Source organism: Ranitomeya imitator, chromosome 7 (assembly GCF_032444005.1).
Source record: "Ranitomeya imitator isolate aRanImi1 chromosome 7, aRanImi1.pri, whole genome shotgun sequence".
Taxonomy (NCBI): domain Eukaryota; kingdom Metazoa; phylum Chordata; class Amphibia; order Anura; family Dendrobatidae; genus Ranitomeya; species Ranitomeya imitator.
In genome coordinates this window covers 4,535,275-4,557,378 of record NC_091288.1, presented here as the reverse complement: position 1 = coordinate 4,557,378, position 22,104 = coordinate 4,535,275, and the positions used below count along the sequence as shown (strand labels likewise).

Below are 22,104 nucleotides of genomic sequence, written 5' to 3'. Positions count from 1 at the left end.
ACAGCTCTGCCGCCTGCATGTCCCTCATATATACACAGCTCTGCTCCCTGCATGTCCCACATATATACACAGCTCTGCTCCCTGCATGTCCCACATATATACACAGCTCTGCTCCCTGCATGTCCCACATATATACACAGCTCTGCTCCCTGCATGTCCCACATATATACACAGCTCTGCTCCCTGCATGTCCCACATATATACACAGCTCTGCCGCCTGCATGTCCCACATATATACACAGCTCTGCTCCCTGCATGTCCCACATATATACACAGCTCTGCTCCCTGCATGTCCCTCATATATACACAGCTCTGCTCCCTGCATGTCCCACATATATACACAGCTCTGTCGCCTGCATGTCCCACATATATACACAGCTCTGCTCCCTGCATGTCCCACATATATACACAGCTCTGCTCCCTGCATGTCCCTCATATATACACAGCTCTGCTCCCTGCATGTCCCACATATATACACAGCTCTGCTCCCTGCATGTCCCACATATATACACAGCTCTGCTCCCTGCATGTCCCACATATATACACAGCTCTGCTCCCTGCATGTCCCACATATATACACAGCTCTGCTCCCTGCATGTCCCTCATATATACACAGCTCTGCTCCCTGCATGTCCCACATATATACACAGCTCTGCCGCCTGCATGTCCCACATATATACACAGCTCTGCTCCCTGCATGTCCCACATATATACACAGCTCTGCTCCCTGCATGTCCCACATATATACACAGCTCTGCCGCCTGCATGTCCCACATATATACACAGCTCTGCCGCCTGCATGTCCCTCATATATACACAGCTCTGCCGCCTGCATGTCCCACATATATACACAGCTCTGCTCCCTGCATGTCCCTCATATATACACAGCTCTGCCGCCTGCATGTCCCACATATATACACAGCTCTGCCGCCTGCATGTCCCACATATATACACAGCTCTGCTCCCTGCATGTCCCACATATATACACAGCTCTGCTCCCTGCATGTCCCACATATATACACAGCTCTGCTCCCTGCATGTCCCACATATATACACAGCTCTGCTCCCTGCATGTCCCACATATATACACAGCTCTGCTCCCTGCATGTCCCTCATATATACACAGCTCTGCCGCCTGCATGTCCCACATATATACACAGCTCTGCTCCCTGCATGTCCCTCATATATACACAGCTCTGCTCCCTGCATGTCCCTCATATATACACAGCTCTGCTCCCTGCATGTCCCTCATATATACACAGCTCTGCTCCCTGCATGTCCCACATATATACACAGCTCTGCTCCCTGCATGTCCCACATATATACACAGCTCTGCTCCCTGCATGTCCCACATATATACACAGCTCTGCTCCCTGCATGTCCCACATATATACACAGCTCTGCTCCCTGCATGTCCCACATATATACACAGCTCTGCCGCCTGCATGTCCCACATATATACACAGCTCTGCCGCCTGCATGTCCCTCATATATACACAGCTCTGCTCCCTGCATGTCCCTCATATATACACAGCTCTGCTCCCTGCATGTCCCACATATATACACAGCTCTGCTCCCTGCATGTCCCACATATATACACAGCTCTGCTCCCTGCACCGTTCATTGTGCCCCATAGAAATCTCTGCCGCCGCCGCTGCTGCAATAAAAAAAAAAAAAAACACATACTCACCTCCCTTGATTGCAGCTCCCGGCGTCTCGTTCCGGCGCCTCCATCTTCCCGGCGTCTCTGCTCTGACTGATCAGGCAGAGGGCGCCGCGCACACTATATGCGTCATCGCGCCCTCTGCCTGAACAGTCAGAGCGCAGACGTCGGGAAGATGGAAGCGCCGGCCGGGAAGATAGAGCGACGCCCGGCGGCTGGAACGAGGACAGGTGAATATGACATACTCACCTAGTCCTGGCGATCCTCGCGCTGTCCCTCTGCCTGGTCTTCGGTGCCGCAGCTTCTTTCTCTATCAGCGGTCACCGGCACCGCTGATTAGAGGAATGAATAGGAGGCTCCGCCCCTATGGGAGGTGGAGCCGCTTATTCATTTCTGTAATGAGCGGTCCCACGTGACCGCTGAAGAGAGGAAGAAGCTGCAGCACAGAAGACGGGGAGGAAGGCAGGGACAGCGCGAGGATCGCTGGGACTAGGTAAGTATACCCCAGCGCCCTCACCCCCTCACCCGCCGACCCTGCCACCCACATTGACTCGAGTATAAGCCGAGAGGGGCACTTTCAGCCCAAAAATTTGGGCTGAAAATCTCGGCTTATACTCGAGTATATACGGTAGATTCAATTCCTGAAAATTTAAACAGCTCCGGGAGTCAGGTTAATAGGACAGTCGTAAGCCCAATGGGGGGCAAATCCCGACATCCTTCGCAGGAAATACGTCCTCAAAACCAGACAAAAATGCAGGTAAGGTCCTCGGAGATACTGCAGGAAGGGAAACGTTTAGGCCGTCATCATGGCAGTAACCTCCTCACTCCACAGTCTGATTATGCTCCACCAACCAGGGTGACCCCAGAACCATTGGAGTGTGGAGACCCTCCAGGACGTAAGGGGTTACCTCATAATGGAAAGCCCACCCTCAGCCTTATGTACAATCTGTATCAGTGTTCTCTGTACAAGTGGTGCCGAGTCGATGGCGTAAATAGGAATGGGATTAGCTAAGGAACAGCAAGCGCATGAGTTCTAGAAGACTCCGCATCCACCATGCTGACTCCAGCTCCACTGTCTACACAGAAACTCTCAGTCCTGCTCTCTAGCACCACCTCTGCTGTCAGGACAAACCGAGAATTACAGGATGAAGATGAACATACTCCTTGATTATCAAACTCCAGATTCCCAAGAGTTAACCAAGTCTATTTTTTGGGGGGAATCAAAGGACAGGCCCCAATAAAATGTCCTTTCTTCCCACAAAAAAAAACAAAAAAAAAAAAAACACACGCTCTTTTTCTTGTGAACATCAGGGGAGACATACAACGAGGAAGCACCTCCTAACTGCATGGGATCCTCTAACTCCACAAGTATCGGTTCACCCCCGGACCTTCCCTCAACACAGGGGTATTGTCCCGGAAAGAGGGCTCAGGAGACGGTGGACTTACCCATCTGTCCCGCAGGTGTCTATCCACCCGTATAGCCAAAGACATGGCAGCCTCCAGTGACACAGGAGTCTGTAGGCATCTTTTCACCTACAGGGGAGCACAGCAGGGGCTCGGCGCTGCCTACAGTGGAGCATGGCGGGGGCTCGGCGCTGCCTACAGTGGAGCATGGCGGGGGCTCGGCGATGCCTACAGTGGAGCACGGAGGGGGCTCGGCGCTGCCTACAGTGGAGCACGGAGGGGGCTCGGCGCTGCCTACAGTGGAGCACGGCGGGGGCTCGGCGATGCCTACAGTGGAGCACGGCGGGGGCTCGGCGATGCCTACAGTGGAGCATGGCGGGGGCTCGGCGCTGCCTACAGTGGAGCACGGCGGGGGCTCGGCGATGCCTACAGTGGAGCACGGCGGGGGCTCGGCGATGCCTACAGTGGAGCACGGCGGGGGCTCGACGATGTCTACAGAGGAGCACGGCGGGGGCTCGGCGATGCCTACAGTGGAGCACGGAGGGGGCTCGACGATGTCTACAGTGGAGCACTGCGATGCCTACAGTGGAGCACGGCGATGCCTACAGTGGAGCACGGCAGGGGCTCGGCGGTGCCTACAGAGGGGCACGGAGGGGGCTCGGCGATGCCTACAGAGGAGCATGACGGGGGCTCGGCGATGTCTACAGAGGGGCTTGGCGATGCCTACAGTGGAGCACGGAGGGGGCTCGACGATGTCTACAGTGGAGCACTGCGATGCCTACAGTGGAGCACGGCGATGCCTACAGTGGAGCACGGCAGGGGCTCGGCGGTGCCTACAGAGGGGCACGGAGGGGGCTCGGCGATGCCTACAGAGGAGCATGACGGGGGCTCGGCGATGTCTACAGAGGGGCTTGGCGATGCCTACAGAGGAGCACGGCGGGGGATCGGCGATGCCTACAGTGGAGCACGGCGATGCCTACAGTGGAGCACGGCGATGCCTACAGTGGAGCACGGCGATGCCTACAGTGGAGCACGGCGATGCCTACAGTGGAGCACGGCGATGCCTACAGTGGAGCACGGCGATGCCTACAGTGGAGCACGGCGATGCCTACAGTGGAGCACTGCGATGCCTACAGTGGAGCACGGCGATGCCTACAGTGGAGCACGGCGATGCCTACAGTGGAGCACGGCGATGCCTACAGTGGAGCACGGCGATGCCTACAGTGGAGCACGGCGATGCCTACAGTGGAGCACGGCGATGCCTACAGTGGAGCACTGCGATGCCTACAGTGGAGCACGGCGATGCCTACAGTGGAGCACAGCAGGGGCTCGGCGGTGCCTACAGAGGGGCACGGAGGGGGCTCGGCGATGCCTACAGAGGAGCACGACGGGGGCTCGGCGATGTCTACAGAGGGGCTCGGCGATGTCTACAGAGGGGCTCGGCGATGTCTACAGAGGGGCTCGGCGATGTCTACAGAGGGGCTCGGCGATGTCTACAGAGGGGCTCGGCGATGTCTACAGAGGGGCTCGGCGATGTCTACAGAGGAGCACGAAGGGGGCTCGGCGATGTCTACAGTGGAGGACGGCGGGGGCTCGGCGATGCCTACAGAGGGGCACGGCGGGTGCTCGGTGATGCTGTGGAGCTGGAAAACTGAAGCGTGTGGAGGACAAGAACAGTTTCAATCATTTATCAGGAAATCCTAGGAGAAAACATTGTGTCTTCTATGAGGAGCAGAAGCTCAGATGTTATTTAACCTTCACCAGGACAATGACCCCAAACTACTGCTCAGTCCATGGATGCTTCGGTATCAGAAGTCTTGGAAGATTATGGAGCGCCATCATAGTCGCCTGATGTGAAAATCATTGGTGGGATGTAAAAATGGCGGCTGCAGCACACAAGAATATTAGAGACCGGGAGGCCATTGCCAACGAGGATAAGGGGTAAGATTCCTCAAAAACGCGTCCAGAAGATGGTGTCTGGCAATGCATCATGTCTGCAGCAGGTTATAACAGCCAACGAGGCAGCAGACCTTAACCTTCCAGCATGGACTGTATAAAGCTAAACATTGGGGTCTGCCCACTTGCTCGCTCCCGTTAATGCCTGCCCGTACCTGTCCATTTCTGCTTCCAGCTGGCAGTAGGCAGCATACGCCACAATATTCTCCTGGCTGCATCTCTCCGTGGTGATCGCGCTGACATAGAGGATAAAGTCAGCATCTTGCACTCCTCCACTGTCTGGGGGTCCGGACGTCCCACAGTACTTGTTTCGGCACAGCAAACATTGCTAAATTGTAGTGGGAAATAATAATCAGAGGCACTGAATATAGTGTACAAGATACAGAGGCATACAGAGCGTCGCTCATCAGAGTGTGCCGTTATCTGGACGACCGACGCCTGAGATCCGCTGTCCCAGGGGCAGTAATCCGGACGACCGACGCCTCAGAACCGCTGTTCCAGGGGCAGTAATCCGGACGACCGACGCCTGAGATCCGCTGTCCCAGGGGCAGTAATCCGGACGACCGACGCCTGAGATCCGCTGTCCCAGGGGCAGTAATCCGGACGACCGACGCCTCAGATCCGCTGCCCCGGAGGCAGTAATCCGGACGACCGACGCCTGAGATCCGCTGTCCCAGGGGCAGTAATCCGGACGACCGACGCCTGAGATCCGCTGTCCCAGGGGCAGTAATCCGGACGACCGACGCCTCAGATCCGCTGCCCCGGAGGCAGTAATCTGGACGACCGACGCCTTAGATCCGCTGCCCCGGAGGCCGTAATCCGGACGACCGAGGCCCCGGAGGCCGTAATCCGGACGACTGATGCCTCAGATCTGCTGCCCCGGAGGCCGTAATCCGGACGACCGATGCCTCAGATCTGCTGCCCCGGAGGCCGTAATCCGGACGCCCGACGCCCCGGAGGCCGTAATCCGGACGACCGACGCCTCAGATCCGCTGCCCCGCAGGCCGTAATCCGGACGACCGACGCCCGAGATCTGCTGCCCCGGAGGCAGTAATCCGGACGACCGAGGCCCCGGAGGCCGTAATCCGGACGACTGATGCCTCAGATCTGCTGCCCCGGAGGCCGTAATCCGGACGACCGATGCCTCAGATCTGCTGCCCCGGAGGCCGTAATCCGGACGCCCGACGCCCCGGAGGCCGTAATCCGGACGACCGACGCCTCAGATCCGCTGCCCCGCAGGCCGTAATCCGGACGACCGACGCCCGAGATCTGCTGCCCCGGAGGCAGTAATCCGGACGCCCGACGCCCGAGATCCGCTGCCCCGGAGGCAGTAATCCGGACGACCGACGCCTCAGATCCGCTGCCCTGGAGGCCGTAATCCGGACGACCGACGCCCGAGATCCGCTGCCCCGGAGGCAGTAATCCGGACGACCGACGCCTGAGATCCGCTGCCCCGGAGGCAGTAATCCGGACGACCGACGCCTGAGATCCGCTGCCCCGGAGGCAGTAATCCGGACGACCGACGCCTGAGATCTCCTGCCCAGGAGGCAGTAATCCGGACGAACGACGCCTGAGATCTGCTGCCCAGGAGGCAGTAATCTTGACGAACGACGCCTCAGATCCCCTGCCCCGGAGGAAGTAATGTCATAAAAAAAAAGACCCTGATCAGACAGAAGACCCTATGCTAAACCTGTGCAGCCTGTGGAGATCTCACCCTCCTTCACTCCCGATACATCAGAGCTCACACTCATCGGCCGCCCAGGACAGCCGGAGCCGAGACACGACGCTACCTGCAGATGATCCTCAGGGACTATGACCGGTCCACACCGCGTGTGCTCAGCGCAGCCTTCATGGCAGAATCTCCGAGCATCCGCCGTCCTCCTCACATACTGATTCTTCACACACTGTCTGCAGAGGAACAAACCGGAGACTAGTGATGGGTGAACGTGTTATGTGGGTGCAAATCATGTGACTTGTAGTGCTCGGATAACATACTCGAGTCCCTGCAGCAGACAGCCACAATGCATGTGGGGATTCACTAATCTCCACGTGTGGTGGCCGCCACCGCAGGGACTCGAGTATGTTATCCGAGCACCACAAGACACTCGGATTACACCAGGGCGTGCCCACGCTACACCAGGGCGCGCCCAAGCTACAGGTAATCTGCGCACGTTCACTAGAGGAATATATATAATATATACCATAGAGGAGGTCAGTGCAGTATGCATAATATACAGTAGATATAAAAAGTCTACACACCCCTGATCCTGGGCTTTTGACATGTAAATTATCCCACCAAGAGGAAACATTTCACGACTTTTTCCCCCTTTTAATTTCAGCATAATCTGTACAAATCCAGCGAGAGAAATCTTTATGGGGTGGAAAAATAAAATCATCAAAATCATGTGGTTGCATAATACTTTGCCACAGTCCCCTGTGAATTTCTGGCAGCGTTCAGTGGTTTTGGGTGATGGAGGGGGTTTGCTCAGCGCGGCACATCTAGGAATGGCGATCTTAGCCGGCTCCTCCCTGCAGCAGCTCCACATCTGTCAGATTGCGGGGACATCTCCTGTGTACAGCGTCCTCTTCAGGTCACCACAGATTGCGGGACATCTCCTGTGTACAGCGCCCTCTTCAGGTCACCACAGATTGCGGGGACATCTCCTGTGTACAGCGTCCTCTTCAGGACACCACAGATTGCGGGGACATCTCCTGTGTACAGCGTCCTCTTCAGGTCACCACAGATTGCGGGACATCTCCTGTGTACAGCGTCCTCTTCAGGTCACCACAGATTGCGGGGACATCTCCTGTGTACAGCGTCCTCTTCAGGTCAGCACAGATTGCGGGGACATCTCCTGTGTACAGCGCCCTCTTCAGGTCACCACAGATTGCGGGGACATCTCCTGTGTACAGCGCCCTCTTCAGGTCACCACAGATTGCGGGGACATCTCCTGTGTACAGCGTCCTCTTCAGGACACCACAGATTGCGGGGACATCTCCTGTGTCAGCGTCCTCTTCAGGTCACCACAGATTGCGGGGGCATCTCCTGTGTACAGCGCCCTCTTCAGGTCACCACAGATTGCGGGACATCTCCTGTGTACAGCGTCCTCTTCAGGTCACCACAGATTGCGGGGGCATCTCCTGTGTACAGCGTCCTCTTCAGGTCACCACAGATTGCGGGGCCTCTCCTCTGTACAGCGTCCTCTTCAGGTCACCACAGATTGCGGGGACATCTCCTGTGTACAGCGTCCTCTTCAGGTCACCACAGATTGCGGGGGCATCTCCTGTGTACAGCGTCCTCTTCAGGACACCACAGATTGCGAGGACATCTCCTGTGTACAGCGTCCTCTTCAGGTCACCACAGATTGCGGGACATCTCCTGTGTACAGCGCCCTCTTCAGGTCACCACAGATTGCGGGGACATCTCCTGTGTACAGCGTCCTCTTCAGGACACCACAGATTGCGGGGACATCTCCTGTGTACAGCGCCCTCTTCAGGACACCACAGATTGCGAGGACATCTCCTGTGTACAGCGTCCTCTTCAGGTCACCACAGATTGCGGGACATCTCCTGTGTACAGCGCCCTCTTCAGGTCACCACAGATTGCGGGGACATCTCCTGTGTACAGCGTCCTCTTCAGGACACCACAGATTGCGGGGACATCTCCTGTGTCAGCGTCCTCTTCAGGTCACCACAGATTGCGGGGGCATCTCCTGTGTACAGCGCCCTCTTCAGGTCACCACAGATTGCGGGACATCTCCTGTGTACAGCGTCCTCTTCAGGTCACCACAGATTGCGGGGGCATCTCCTGTGTACAGCGTCCTCTTCAGGTCACCACAGATTGCGGGGCCTCTCCTCTGTACAGCGTCCTCTTCAGGTCACCACAGATTGCGGGACATCTCCTGTGTACAGCGTCCTCTTCAGGTCACCACAGATTGCGGGGGCATCTCCTGTGTACAGCGTCCTCTTCAGGTCACCACAGATTGCGGGGCCTCTCCTCTGTACAGCGTCCTCTTCAGGTCACCACAGATTGCGGGGAGATCTCCTGTGTACAGCGTCCTCTTCAGGTCACCACATTGCGGGGACATCTCCTGTGTACAGCGCCCTCTTCAGGTCACCACAGATTGCGGGGACATCTCCTGTGTACAGCGTCCTCTTCAGGTCACCACAGATTGCGGGGACATCTCCTGTGTACAGCGTCCTCTTCAGGACACCACAGATTGCGGGGACATCTCCTGTGTACAGCGTCCTCTTCAGGTCACCACAGATTGCGGGGACATCTCCTGTGTACAGCGCCCTCTTCAGGTCACCACAGATTGCGGGGACATCTCCTGTGTACAGCGTCCTCTTCAGGACACCACAGATTGCGGGGACATCTCCTGTGTACAGCGCCCTCTTCAGGTCACCACAGATTGCGGGGACATCTCCTGTGTACGGCGTCCTCTTCAGACACCACAGATTGCGGGGACATCTCCTGTGTACAGCGTCCTCTTCAGGTCACCACAGATTGCGGGGACATCTCCTGTGTACAGCGTCCTCTTCAGGTCACCACAGATTGCGGGGACATCTCCTGTGTACAGCGTCCTCTTCAGGTCACCACAGATTGCGGGGACATCTCCTGTGTACAGCGTCCTATTCAGGTCACCACAGATTGCGGGGACATCTCTTGTGTACAGCGTCCTCTTCAGGTCACCACAGATTGCGGGGACATCTCCTGTGTACGGCGTCCTCTTCAGGTCACCACAGATTGCGGGGACATCTCCTGTGTACGGCGTCCTCTTCAGACACCACAGATTGCGGGGACATCTCCTGTGTACAGCGCCCTCTTCAGATCACCACAGATTGCGGGGACATCTCCTGTGTACAGCGTCCTCTTCAGGTCACCACAGATTGCGGGGACATCTCCTGTGTACAGCGTCCTCTTCAGGTCACCACAGATTGCGGGGACATCTCCTGTGTACAGCGTCCTCTTCAGGTCACCACAGATTGCGGGGACATCTCCTGTGTACAGCGCCCTCTTCAGGTCACCACAGATTGCGGGGACATCTCCTGTGTACGGCGTCCTCTTCAGGTCACCACAGATTGCGGGGACATCTCCTGTGTACAGCGTCCTCTTCAGGTCACCACAGATTGCGGGGACATCTCTTGTGTACAGCGTCCTCTTCAGGTCACCACAGATTGCGGGGACATCTCCTGTGTACAGCGTCCTCTTCAGGTCACCACAGATTGCGGGGACATCTCCTGTGTACAGCGTCCTCTTCAGGTCACCACAGATTGCGGGGACATCTCCTGTGTACAGCGTCCTCTTCAGGTCACCACAGATTGCGGGGACATCTCCTGTGTACAGCGTCCTCTTCAGGTCACCACAGATTGCGGGGTCATCTCCTGTGTACAGCGCCCTCTTCAGGTCACCACAGACTGCGGGGACATCTCCTGTGCACAGCGCCCTCTTCAGGTCACCACAGACTGCGGGGACATCTCCTGTGCACAGCGTCCTCTGTAGGTCACCACAGATTGCCTCTCATTTTCACATCGCACAGCGGTGTAATCCATGAGGCTCCTCCCTTTCCCTCATGCCTCACAGGAACAGCTCCATTTTAGACACGACGGACCTAGATGAGGCCTGTGTCTGCCGCGCACTGATACTCTGGCGGCCCTGAGTGTACTTCGCAGTGGCTGAGACGTCGCAGCCGGTGAGTTTTGCAGGGTGGCTTTCGAGATGAATGTGTCTTCAACCGTGTGCGCTAACAACGTGGCTGTGTGTGTGGAGTGGGTGTGGCTGTATGGAGTGGGTGTGGCTTGATACATACACACACTCCGCTTTATATACATACACACACATACCGGCTCAGTAATATGGAGCTGCTGGGTCTCCGCACCTGGAACGTCTTCTGTAGATAGGAGATGGCTTGTGGGAAGAGCTTGTTCTGTGGAGACGACAGAGACTGTCACATGCTGCACAATCCAGGATTCTCCCAGCTGTATCCTCACCCTCCCCGGAATATACAGAGGACAGACCTTTACCTCCCAGGAGACACAATATAATGGGCAGAGGGGCCCGGCTCCCAACTACACACCACTTCCAAAAGAGACACAAGACATTAGGCTTTTTAGATGTTATTTGTCAACATCAATCTAACGATCTAACGCCAGCCGCAGCCTTCAGTATAGTGGGTATAGCATCGCCCCTCATCTCCTCGGCCAGCACAGCGGGTAAGGCGCCCCCTCCCGGCCAGCACAGCGGGTAAGGCGCCCCCTCCCGGCCAGCACAGCGGGTAAGGCGCCCCCTCCCGGCCAGCACAGCGGGTAAGGCGCCCCCTCCCGGCCAGCACAGTGGGTAAGGCGCCCCCTCCCGGCCAGCACAGCGGGTAAGGCGCCCCCTCCCGGCCAGCACAGCGGGTAAGGCGCCCCCTCCCGGCCAGCACAGCGGGTAAGGCGCCCCCTCCCGGCCAGCACAGCGGGTAAGGCGCCCCCTCTCGGCCAGCACAGCGGGTAAGGCGCCCCCTCCCGGCCAGCACAGCGGGTAAGGCGTCCCCTCCCGGCCAGCACAGCGGGTAAGGCGCCCCCTCCTACCCAGCACAGCGGGTAAGGCGCCCCCTCCTACCCAGCACAGCGGGTAAGGCGCCCCCTCCTACCCAGCACAGCGGGTAAGGCGCCCCCTCCCGGCCAGCACAGCGGGTAAGGCGCCCCCTCCCGGCCAGCACAGCGGGTAAGGCGCCCCCTCCCGGCCAGCACAGCGGGTAAGGCGCCCCCTCCCGGCCAGCACAGCGGGTAAGGCGTCCCCTCCCGGCCAGCACAGCGGGTAAGGCGCCCCCTCCCGGCCAGCACAGCGGGTATGGCGCCCCCTCCCGGCCAGCACAGCGGGTAAGGCGCCCCCTCCCGGTCAGCACAGCGGGTAAGGCGCCCCCTCCCGGCCAGCATAGCGGTTAACGTGCCCCCATCCCATCTCCTCCCCGGGTATGATGGGAAACAACGGTACTCACTTTGACGAGCCGTCTCCTCGCTGGAACCAGGCTACAAACAGAAAGAGAAATGCCATCAGCGCCATCTGCAGATCAAAACCCTCATCATCCAGAGAGACCCCGGCACAGGACATAAATATTCCAAGTGCCCCGGTCATCTGCCACGTATGGTGCACAGGGGTCTCCACGCTGAGGGGCTGCAGAGCACCTGGAACCATCATCTCAGCCACTATGGAGATTGTGTGAATAATGAAGACGCGTCGTCATGATCCAGGTACCACCCGCACGAGATATGAACGCCCATCACCCTCATCATCACTGCTCTGCACATGGCACAAGGCAGCTGTGTGACATATAGGGGGCAACATTGGTTTGGGGGGCTGAGCGGGAGCGTCAGGTCGGGGTCACAGTTGTGAGAACAGTGCGAGTCTCTCGCCTCAATACCCGGCACGGATTTCTATGCAGCTGAACGCACCGCTCTGAACCGCCGGGTACTGACTGCCGGGCACTGACTGCCGGGCACTGACTGCCGGGTTTCTCGCAAGTGTGACCCCGGCCTTATGGTGACGCTGCAGGTCAGCGGACATCTTTGTGCCGGGAATCCTGGAATCCCCGAGCGCCAGCTGATATCACTGGTGAGTGACGAGTACGGCGCGCTGAGAGGATGCGTCAGGGTGGGAATATGGTGGCTGACCCCGACCCGTCACCTCCGGCCCACACTCACTCGTCTATGCTGCCGTCGTACACGATCTTCATCCGCAGCCGCTCGTCCGCTTGTCTCCTGAACACGTGATTCGTCTTCTGATAAACCTTGTACACGACCTGGAGACCCAGAAACAACGGTATCAAACCCAGAGACTCCACGACACTCACTGCTGGGGCCGGGCGGCTACCCATGACTGACAGTGTTTGGGGGTCTGCAGGCCGGTGTGGAGTGTTTGGGGGTCTGCAGGGCCGGTGTGGAGTGTTTGGGGGTGTACAGGGCCGGTGTGGAGTGTTTGGGGGTGTACAGGGCCGGTGTGGAGTGTTTGGGGGTCTGCAGGCCGGTGTGGAGTGTTTGGGGGTCTGCAGGCCGGGGTGGAGTGTTTGGGGGGTCTGCAGGCCGGGGTGGAGTGTTTGGGGGTCTGCAGGCCGGGGTGGAGTGTTTGGGGGTCTGCAGGCCGGTGTGGAGTGTTTGGGGGGTGTACAGGGCCGGTGTGGAGTATTTGGGGGTGTGCAGGGCCGGTGTGGAGTATTTGGGGGTGTACAGGGCCGGTGTGGAGTGTTTGGGGGTGTGCAGGGCCGGTGTGGAGTATTTGGGGGGTACAGGGCCGGTGTGGAGTGTTTGGGGGGGTCTGCAGGCCGGTGTGGAGTATTTGGGGGTGTACAGGGCCGGTGTGGAGTATTTGGGGGTGTACAGGGCCGGTGTGGAGTGTTTGGGGGTGTACAAGGCCGGTGTGGAGTATTTGGGGGTGTACAGGGCCGGTGTGGAGTATTTGGGGGTGTACAGGGCCGGTGTGGAGTGTTTGGGGGGGTCTGCAGGCCGGTGTGGAGTGTTTGGGGGTGTACAGGGCCGGTGTGGAGTATTTGGGGGTGTACAGGGCCGGTGTGGAGTGTTTGGGGGGTCTTCAGGCCGGTGTGGAGTATTTGGGGGTGTACAGGGCAGGTGTGGAGTATTTGGGGGTGTACAGGACCGGTGTGGAGTGTTTGGGGGTGTACAGGGCCGGTGTGGAGTGTTTGGGGGGTCTGCAGGTCGGTGTGGAGTGTTTGGGGGTGTACAGGACCGGTGTGGAGTGTTTGGGGGTGTACAGGGCCGGTGTGGAGTATTTGGGGGGTCTTCAGGCCGGTGTGGAGTATTTGGGGGTGTACAGGGCAGGTGTGGAGTGTTTGGGGGTGTACAGGACCGGTGTGGAGTGTTTGGGGGTGTACAGGGCCGGTGTGGAGTATTTGGGGGGTCTTCAGGCCGGTGTGGAGTATTTGGGGGTGTACAGGGCAGGTGTGGAGTATTTGGGGGTGTGCAGGGCCGGTGTGGAGTGTTTGGGGGTGTACAGGGCCGGTGTGGAGTATTTGGGGGTGTACAGGGCAGGTGTGGAGTGTTTGGGGGTGTACAGGACCGGTGTGGAGTGTTTGGGGGTGTACAGGGCCGGTGTGGAGTATTTGGGGGGTCTTCAGGCCGGTGTGGAGTATTTGGGGGTGTACAGGGCAGGTGTGGAGTATTTGGGGGTGTGCAGGGCCGGTGTGGAGTGTTTGGGGGTGTACAGGGCCGGTGTGGAGTATTTGGGGGTGTGCAGGGCCGGTGTGGAGTATTTGGGGGGTCTTCAGGCCGGTGTGGAGTATTTGGGGGTGTACAGGGCAGGTGTGGAGTATTTGGGGGTGTGCAGGGCCGGTGTGGAGTATTTGGGGGTGTACAGGGCAGGTGTGGAGTATTTGGGGGTGTGCAGGGCCGGTGTGGAGTGTTTGGGGGTGTACAGGGCCGGTGTGGAGTATTTGGGGGTGTACAGGGCAGGTGTGGAGTGTTTGGGGGTGTACAGGACCGGTGTGGAGTGTTTGGGGGTGTACAGGGCCGGTGTGGAGTATTTGGGGGGTCTTCAGGCCGGTGTGGAGTATTTGGGGGTGTACAGGGCAGGTGTGGAGTATTTGGGGGTGTGCAGGGCCGGTGTGGAGTGTTTGGGGGTGTACAGGGCCGGTGTGGAGTATTTGGGGGTGTGCAGGGCCGGTGTGGAGTATTTGGGGGTGTGCAGGGCCGGTGTGGAGTGTTTGGGGGTGTACAGGGCCGGTGTGGAGTATTTGGGGGGTCTTCAGGCCGGTGTGGAGTATTTGGGGGTGTACAGGGCCGATGTGGAGTATTTGGGGGGTGTACAGGGCCGATGTGGAGTGTTTGGGGGTGTGCAGGGCCGGTGTGGAGTATTTGGGGGGTGTACAGGGCCGATGTGGAGTATTTGGGGGGTGTACAAGGCCGGTGTGGAGTGTTTGGGGGTGTGCAGGGCCGGTGTGGAGTATTTGGGGGGTGTACAGGGCCGGTGTGGAGTATTTGGGGGTGTGCAGGGCCGGTGTGGAGTATTTGGGGGGTCTTCAGGCCGGTGTGGAGTATTTGGGGGTGTACAGGGCCGGTGTGGAGTATTTGGGAGTGTACAAGGCCGGTGTGGAGTATTTGGGGGTGTACAGGGCCGGTGTGGAGTATTTGGGGGGTGTACAGGGCCGGTGTGGAGTATTTGGGGGTGTACAGGGCCGGTGTGGAGTATTTGGGGGGTGTACAGGGCCGGTGTGGAGTATTTGGGGGTGTACAGGGCCGGTGTGGAGTATTTGGGGGGTGTACAGGCCGGTGTGGAGTATTTGGGGGTGTACAGGGCCGGTGTGGAGTATTTGGGGGGTGTACAGGGCCGGTGTGGAGTATTTGGGGGGTGTACAGGGCCGGTGTGGAGTATTTGGGGGGTGTACAGGGCCGGTGTGGAGTATTTGGGGGTGTACAGGGCCGGTGTGGAGTATTTGGGGGTGTACAGGGCCGGTGTGGAGTATTTGGGGGGTGTACAGGGCCGGTGTGGAGTGTTTGGGGGGTCTTCAGGCCGGTGTGGAGTATTTGCGGGGTGTACAGGGCCGGTGTGGAGTATTTGGGGGGTGTGCAGGGCCGGTGTGGAGTATTTGGGGGTGTACAGGGCCGGTGTGGAGTATTTGGGGGTGTACAGGGCCGGTGTAGAGTATTTGGGGGGTGTACAGGGCCGGTGTGGAGTATTTGGGGGGTCTGCAGGCCGGTGTGGAGTGTTTTGGGGTCTTCAGGCCGGTGTGGAGTATTTGGGGGTGTACAAGGCCGGTGTGGAGTATTTGGGGGTGTACAGGGCCGGTGTGGAGTATTTGGGGGGTCTGCAGGCCGGTGTGGAGTGTTTTGGGGTCTTCAGGCCGGTGTGGAGTGTTTGGGGGGTCTTCAGGCCGGTGTGGAGTGTTTGGGGGTGTACAGGGCCGGTGTGGAGTATTTGGGGGTGTACAAGGCCGGTGTGGAGTATTTGGGGGGTACAGGGCCGGTGTGGAGTATTTGGGGGGTCTGCAGGCCGGTGTGGAGTGTTTTGGGGGTGTACAGGGCCGGTGTGGAGTATTTGGGGGGGTGTACAGGGCCGGTGTGGAGTGTTTGGGGGGTCTTCAGGCCGGTGTGGAGTGTTTGGGGGTGTACAGGGCCGGTGTGGAGTGTTTGGGGGGTCTTCAGGCCGGTGTGGAGTATTTGGGGGTGTACAGGGCCGGTGTGGAGTATTTGGGGGTGTACAGGGCCGGTGTGGAGTATTTGGGGGGGTGTACAGGGCCGGTGTGGAGTGTTTGGGGGTGTACAGGGCCGGTGTGGAGTGTTTGGGGGGTCTTCAGGCCGGTGTGGAGTGTTTGGGGGTGTACAGGGCCGGTGTGGAGTGTTTGGGGGGTGTACAGGGCCGGTGTGGAGTATTTGGGGGGTGTACAGGGCCGGTGTGGAGTATTTGGGGGTGTACAGGGCCGGTGTGGAGTGTTTGGGGGGTCTTCAGGCCGGTGTGGAGTGTTTGGGGGTGTACAGGGCCGGTGTGGAGTGTTTGGGGGTGTACAGGGCCGGTGTGGAGTATTTGGGGGGGTGTACAGGGCCGGTGTGGAGTGTTTGGGGGTGTACAGGGCCGGTGTGGAGTATTTGGGGGGTCTTCAGGCCGGTGTGGAGTATTTGGGGGGGTGTACAGGGCCGGTGTGGAGTGTTTGGGGGTGTACAAGGCCCTGCACAGTCAGTTTCGGGGCTCCTTCCTCCCCAGTGCCGGCCTCACCTCCTCAGGAGCCGGGATCCGGTGTCGGCAGATGCTGGAGGCCGGTGCGGGGCAGGACAGGATGACCGCGGCCGTCAGGGTGATGAGAGGGGCCCAGGAGCCGCGGGTCGCTTTCCTCGGGGCCCCTCCGGCCTTAGCGGCCATGTTACCCCATCCGGCAGCTGTTACCAGGACGACGTGACGTCACCGAACACTTCCGGCATCACGTGGGTGGTTTCTATAGTGACAGGACAGGCGGGAAAACAGGAGACGGCGTCAGTGGTGACGTCACCCCGGGGTGTGCACAGCCTGTGCGGCACGCGGGCGGTGAGGAGGAAGGTCCCATGGCGGCCGGAGCAGAGAGCGGGGAGGACGGGACACTGCGCCCCATCTAGTGGAGTCCTGGACGGAAATCTTATCTGTGCAGTGAGCAAAACCGGGACTCAGGCTGCGACAGCAGATGGACGTGAGCGGATCCTGAGCCACCAGGAGAGCAACGGAACCCGGCCCCGGAACCACCAGGAGAGCAACGGAACCCGGCCCCGGAGCTACCAGGAGAGAAACGAAACCCGACCCCGGAGCCACCAGGAGAGCAACGGAACCCGGCCCCGGAGCCACCAGGAGAGAAACGAAACCCGGCCCCGGAGCCACCAGGAGAGCAACGAAACCCGACCCCGGAGCCACCAGGAGAGCAACGGAACCCGGCCCCGGAGCCACCAGGAGAGCAACGAAACCCGGCCCCGGAGCCACCAGGAGAGCAACGGAACCCGGCCCCGGAGCTACCAGGAGAGAAACGAAACCCGACCCCGGAGCCACCAGGAGAGCAACGGAACCCGGCCCCGGAGCCACCAGGAGAGCAACGAAACCCGGCCCCGGAGCCACCAGGAGAGCAACGAAACCCGACCCCGGAGCCACCAGGAGAGAAACGAAACCCGGCCCTGGAGCCACCAGGAAAACAACGAAACCCGGCCCTGGAGCCACCAGGAGAGAAACGAAACCCGACCCCGGAGCCACCAGGAAAACAACGAAACCCGGCCCCGGAACCACCAGGAGAGCAACGGAACCCGGCATCGGAACCACCAGGAGAGCAACGGAACCCGGCCCCGGAGCCACCAGGAGAGCAACGAAACCCGGCCCCGGAGCCACCAGGAGAGCAACGGAACCCGGCCCCGGAGCCACCAGGAAAACAACGAAACCCGGCCCCGGAGCCACCAGGAGAGCAACGGAACCCGGCCCCGGAGCTACCAGGAGAGCAACGAAACCCGACCCCGGAGCCACCAGGAGAGCAATGAAACCCGGCCCCGGAACCACCAGGAGAGCAACGGAACCCGGCCCCGGAGCCACCAGGAGAGCAACGAAACCCGGCCCCGGAGCCACCAGGAGAGAAACGAAACCCGGCCCCGGAGCCACCAGGAGAGCAACGAAACCCGGCCCCGGAGCCACCAGGAGAGAAACGAAACCCGGCCCCGGAGCCACCAGGAGAGCAACGAAACCCGGCCCCGGAGCCACCAGGAGAGAAACGAAACCCGGCCCCGGAGCCACCAGGAGAGCAACGAAACCCGGCCCCGGAGCCACCAGGAGAGCAACGGAACCCGGCCCCGGAGCCACCAGGAGAGCAACGGAACCCGGCCCCGGAGCCACCAGGAGAGAAACGAAACCCGGCCCCGGAGCCACCAGGAGAGCAACGAAACCCGGCCCCGGAGCCACCAGGAGAGAAACGAAACCCGGCCCCGGAGCCACCAGGAGAGCAACGAAACCCGGCCCCGGAGCCACCAGGAGAGCAACGGAACCCGGCCCCGGAGCCACCAGGAGAGCAACGGAACCCGGCCCCGGAGCCACCAGGAGAGCAACGAAACCCGGCCCCGGAGCCACCAGGAGAGCAACGAAACCCGGCCCCGGAGCCACCAGGAGAGAAACGAAACCCGACCCCGGAGCCACCAGGAAAACAACGAAACCCGGCCCCGGAGCCACCAGGAGAGCAACGGAACCCGGCCCCGGAGCCACCAGGAGAGCAATGAAACCCGGCCCCGGAACCACCAGGAGAGCAACGGAACCCGGCCCCGGAGCCACCAGGAGAGCAACGAAACCCGGCCCCGGAGCCACCAGGAGAGCAACGGAACCCGGCCCCGGAGCCACCAGGAGAGAAACGAAACCCGGCCCCGGAGCCACCAGGAGAGCAACGAAACCCGGCCCCGGAGCCACCAGGAGAGAAACGAAACCCGGCCCCGGAGCCACCAGGAGAGCAACGAAACCCGGCCCCGGAGCCACCAGGAGAGCAACGGAACCCGGCCCCGGAGCCACCAGGAGAGCAACGAAACCCGGCCCCGGAGCCACCAGGAGAGAAACGAAACCCGGCCCCGGAGCCACCAGGAGAGCAACGGAACCCGGCCCCGGAGCCACCAGGAGAGAAACGAAACCCGGCCCTGGAGCCACCAGGAGAGAAACGAAACCCGGCCCCGGAGCCACCAGGAGAGCAACGAAACCCGGCCCCGGAGCCACCAGGAGAGCAATGAAACCCGGCCCCGGAGCCACCAGGAGAGCAACGAAACTCTGCCCCGGAGCCACCAGGAGAGAAACGAAACCCGACCCCGGAGCCACCAGGAGAGAAACGAAACCCGGCCCCGGAGCCACCAGGAGAGCAATGAAACCCGGCCCCGGAGCCACCAGGAGAGCAATGAAACCCGGCCCCGGAGCCACCAGGAGAGAAACGAAACCTGACCCCGGAGCCACCAGGAAAACAACGAAACCCGGCCCCGGAGCCACCAGGAGAGCAACGAAACTCTGCCCCGGAGCCACCAGGAGAGAAACGAAACCCGACCCCGGAGCCACCAGGAGAGAAACGAAACCCGGCCCCGGAGCCACCAGGAGAGCAATGAAACCCGGCCCCGGAGCCACCAGGAGAGCAATGAAACCCGGCCCCGGAGCCACCAGGAGAGAAACGAAACCTGACCCCGGAGCCACCAGGAAAACAACGAAACCCGGCCCCGGAGCCACCAGGAGAGCAACGAAACCCGGCCCCGGAGCCACCAGGAGAGCAACGAAACTCTGCCCCGGAGCCACCAGGAGAGAAACGAAACCCGACCCCGGAGCCACCAGGAGAGCAATGGAACCCGGCCCCGGAGCCACCAGGAGAGCAATGAAACCCGGCCCCGGAGCCACCAGGAGAGAAACGAAACCTGACCCCGGAGCCACCAGGAGAGCAACGAAACCCGGCCCCGGAGCCACCAAGAGAGCAACGAAACCCGGCCCCGGAGCAACGAAACCCGACCCCGGAGCCACCAGGAGAGCAACGAAACCCGGCCCCGGAGCCACTAGGAGAGCAACGAAACCCGGGCCCGGAGCCACTAGGAGAGCAACAAAACCCTACCCCAGAGCCACCAGGAGAGCAACGAAACCCGGCCCCGGAGCCACCAGGAGAGCGGCAAAACCCTGCCCCGAGCCACTAGGAGAGCAATGAAACCCGGCCCCGGAGCCACCAGGAGAGCAACGAAACCCGGCCCCGGAGCCACCAGGAGAGCAACGAAACTCGGGCCCGGAGACACCAGGAGAGCAACGAAACCCGACCCCGGAGCCACCATGAGAGCGGCGAAGCCCGACCCCAGAGCCACCATGAGAGCTGCAAAACCTGGCCTCGGAGCCACCAGGAGAGCAACAAAATCCGACCCCAGAGCCACCAGGAGAGCAACGAAACCCGACCCCAGAGCCACCATGAGAGCAACGAAACCCGACCCCGGAGCCACCATGAGAGCAACGAAACCCGACCCCAGAGCCACCAGGAGAGCGGCAAAACCTGGCCCCGGAGCCACCAGGAGAGCAACGAAATCCGGCCCCGGAGCCACCAGGAGAGCAACGAAACCCGACCTGTTGTGAATTCCGCTCTTGGGCTCCCTCCGGTGGTTGTAAGTGGCACTTTTGTGAGTTCTGCTCTTGGGCTCCCTCTTGTGGTTTCTAGTGGTATGTCTGCTCCTTGGAGTTAGGTCATCAGCTGCCTCCACTTATCGTCCGCTATTTAAGTCTGGCTCTTTCTTCAGCCTGTGCCTCTTGTCAATGTTTCCTGGCTGGATTCACATCTCTGCTTGGATTCTCCTGGTTTCCTGACCAGTTCTGCAAAGATAAGTTCTGGCTTTGCTCATTTCAGTCCACATGTTGTGGACTTATTGTTCTGTGCATTCTATATTTGTCCAGCTTGTCAGTATGGATTTTTTCTGTTGGCTGGAAGCTCTGGGAAGCAGATTTACCCTCCACACCTTTAGTCAGGTGTGGAGATTTTGTAAACTCTGTGTGGATTGTTTTGTAGTTTTTATACTGACCGCACAGTATCCTTTCCTGTCCTATCAAGCTAGACTGGCCTCCTATGCTAAAATCTGATTTCATTTCTGCGTATGTGATTTTCCCCTCCTCTCACCGTCAATATTTGTGGGGGGCTATCTTTCCTTTGGGGATTTTCTCTGAGGCAAGATAGGTTTCCTGTTTCCATCTTTAGGGGAAGTTAGATCTTAGGCTGTGCCGAGGGGTCTAGGGAGCGTCAGGTACCCCCCAACGGCTATTTTTAGTTGCGCTGCTAGGTTCAGGGTTTGCGGTCAGTACAGATACCACCTCCTTCAGAGCTTGTCTCATGTTGTTCCTAAACCACCAGATCATAACAGTACAAGTGGCCAAAAATGAATTAAATGTATCTCAAAAGAAGGAAAATAAAGTCCTGAACCATTTTTTTTCCCGTGCTTTGGTTTGTCTTTTTTTTTCCCTCTTGATATCTGGGAGGTTCAGGATATATGCTTTGGCATGGATGTTCAGGGTTTGTTTTCTCGTGTGGATCAACTTGCTGCAAAAGTACAGAGTATCCAGGACTATGTTGTCCAGACTCCGGCTTTAGAGACCAGAATTCCTACTCCTGATTTGTTTTTTGGGGACAGATCCAAGTTTTTGAACTTTAAAAATAACTGCAAATTGTTTTTTTGCTTTGAAACCCCGTTCTTCTGGTGATCCCATTCAGCAGGTGAAAATCATATCCTTGCTGCGTGGTGACCCTCAAGACTGGGCTTTTTCTCTTGAAACAGGGGATCCGGCATTATTGAATGTAGATGCATTTTTTCAAGCGCTCGGATTATTGTATGACGAACCTAATTCTGTGGATCATGCAGAAAAAACCCTGTTGGCCTTGTGTCAAGGTCAGGAAGCGGCAGAGTTGTACTGCCAGAAATTTAGAAAATGGTCTGTGCTCACTAAATGGAATGAGGAGGCTCTGGCTGCTATTTTCAGAAAAGGTCTTTCTGAAACCCTTAAAGATGTTATGGTGGGCTTTCCTATGCCTGCCGGTTTGAGCGAATCTATGTCTCTAGCCATTCAGATTGATCGGCGTCTGCGCGAGCGCAAAACTGTGCACCATATGGCAGTATCC

At 59.1% G+C, this 22,104-nt stretch overlaps 2 protein-coding genes across 2 annotated transcripts in view; one reads left to right on the top strand and one right to left on the bottom strand.

The window, feature by feature from the left end:
* LMLN (leishmanolysin like peptidase) overlaps positions 1–16,930 on the bottom strand; it is a 59,991-nt gene extending 43,061 nt beyond the window's left edge. The window contains exons 1-6 of the mRNA XM_069732572.1: positions 16,728–16,930; positions 12,710–12,807; positions 12,007–12,037; positions 10,868–10,950; positions 6,814–6,931; positions 5,179–5,351 (exon numbers count right to left, since the gene is read on the bottom strand). Of these exons, the coding sequence (XP_069588673.1) occupies positions 5,179–5,351; positions 6,814–6,931; positions 10,868–10,950; positions 12,007–12,037; positions 12,710–12,807; positions 16,728–16,871 (647 nt within the window). The 5' untranslated portion in view covers positions 16,872–16,930. The remainder of the gene's footprint in view (positions 1–5,178; positions 5,352–6,813; positions 6,932–10,867; positions 10,951–12,006; positions 12,038–12,709; positions 12,808–16,727) is intronic.
* Positions 16,931–17,166: 236 nt separating this feature from the next.
* Positions 17,167–17,998, top strand: LOC138645765 (basic proline-rich protein-like). Its single transcript, XM_069735284.1, has 2 exons — positions 17,167–17,172; positions 17,255–17,998. Exons 1-2 carry the CDS (start codon positions 17,167–17,169, stop codon positions 17,996–17,998), a joined length of 750 nt encoding a protein of 249 aa, XP_069591385.1.
* Positions 17,999–22,104: the final 4,106 nt, after the last annotated feature.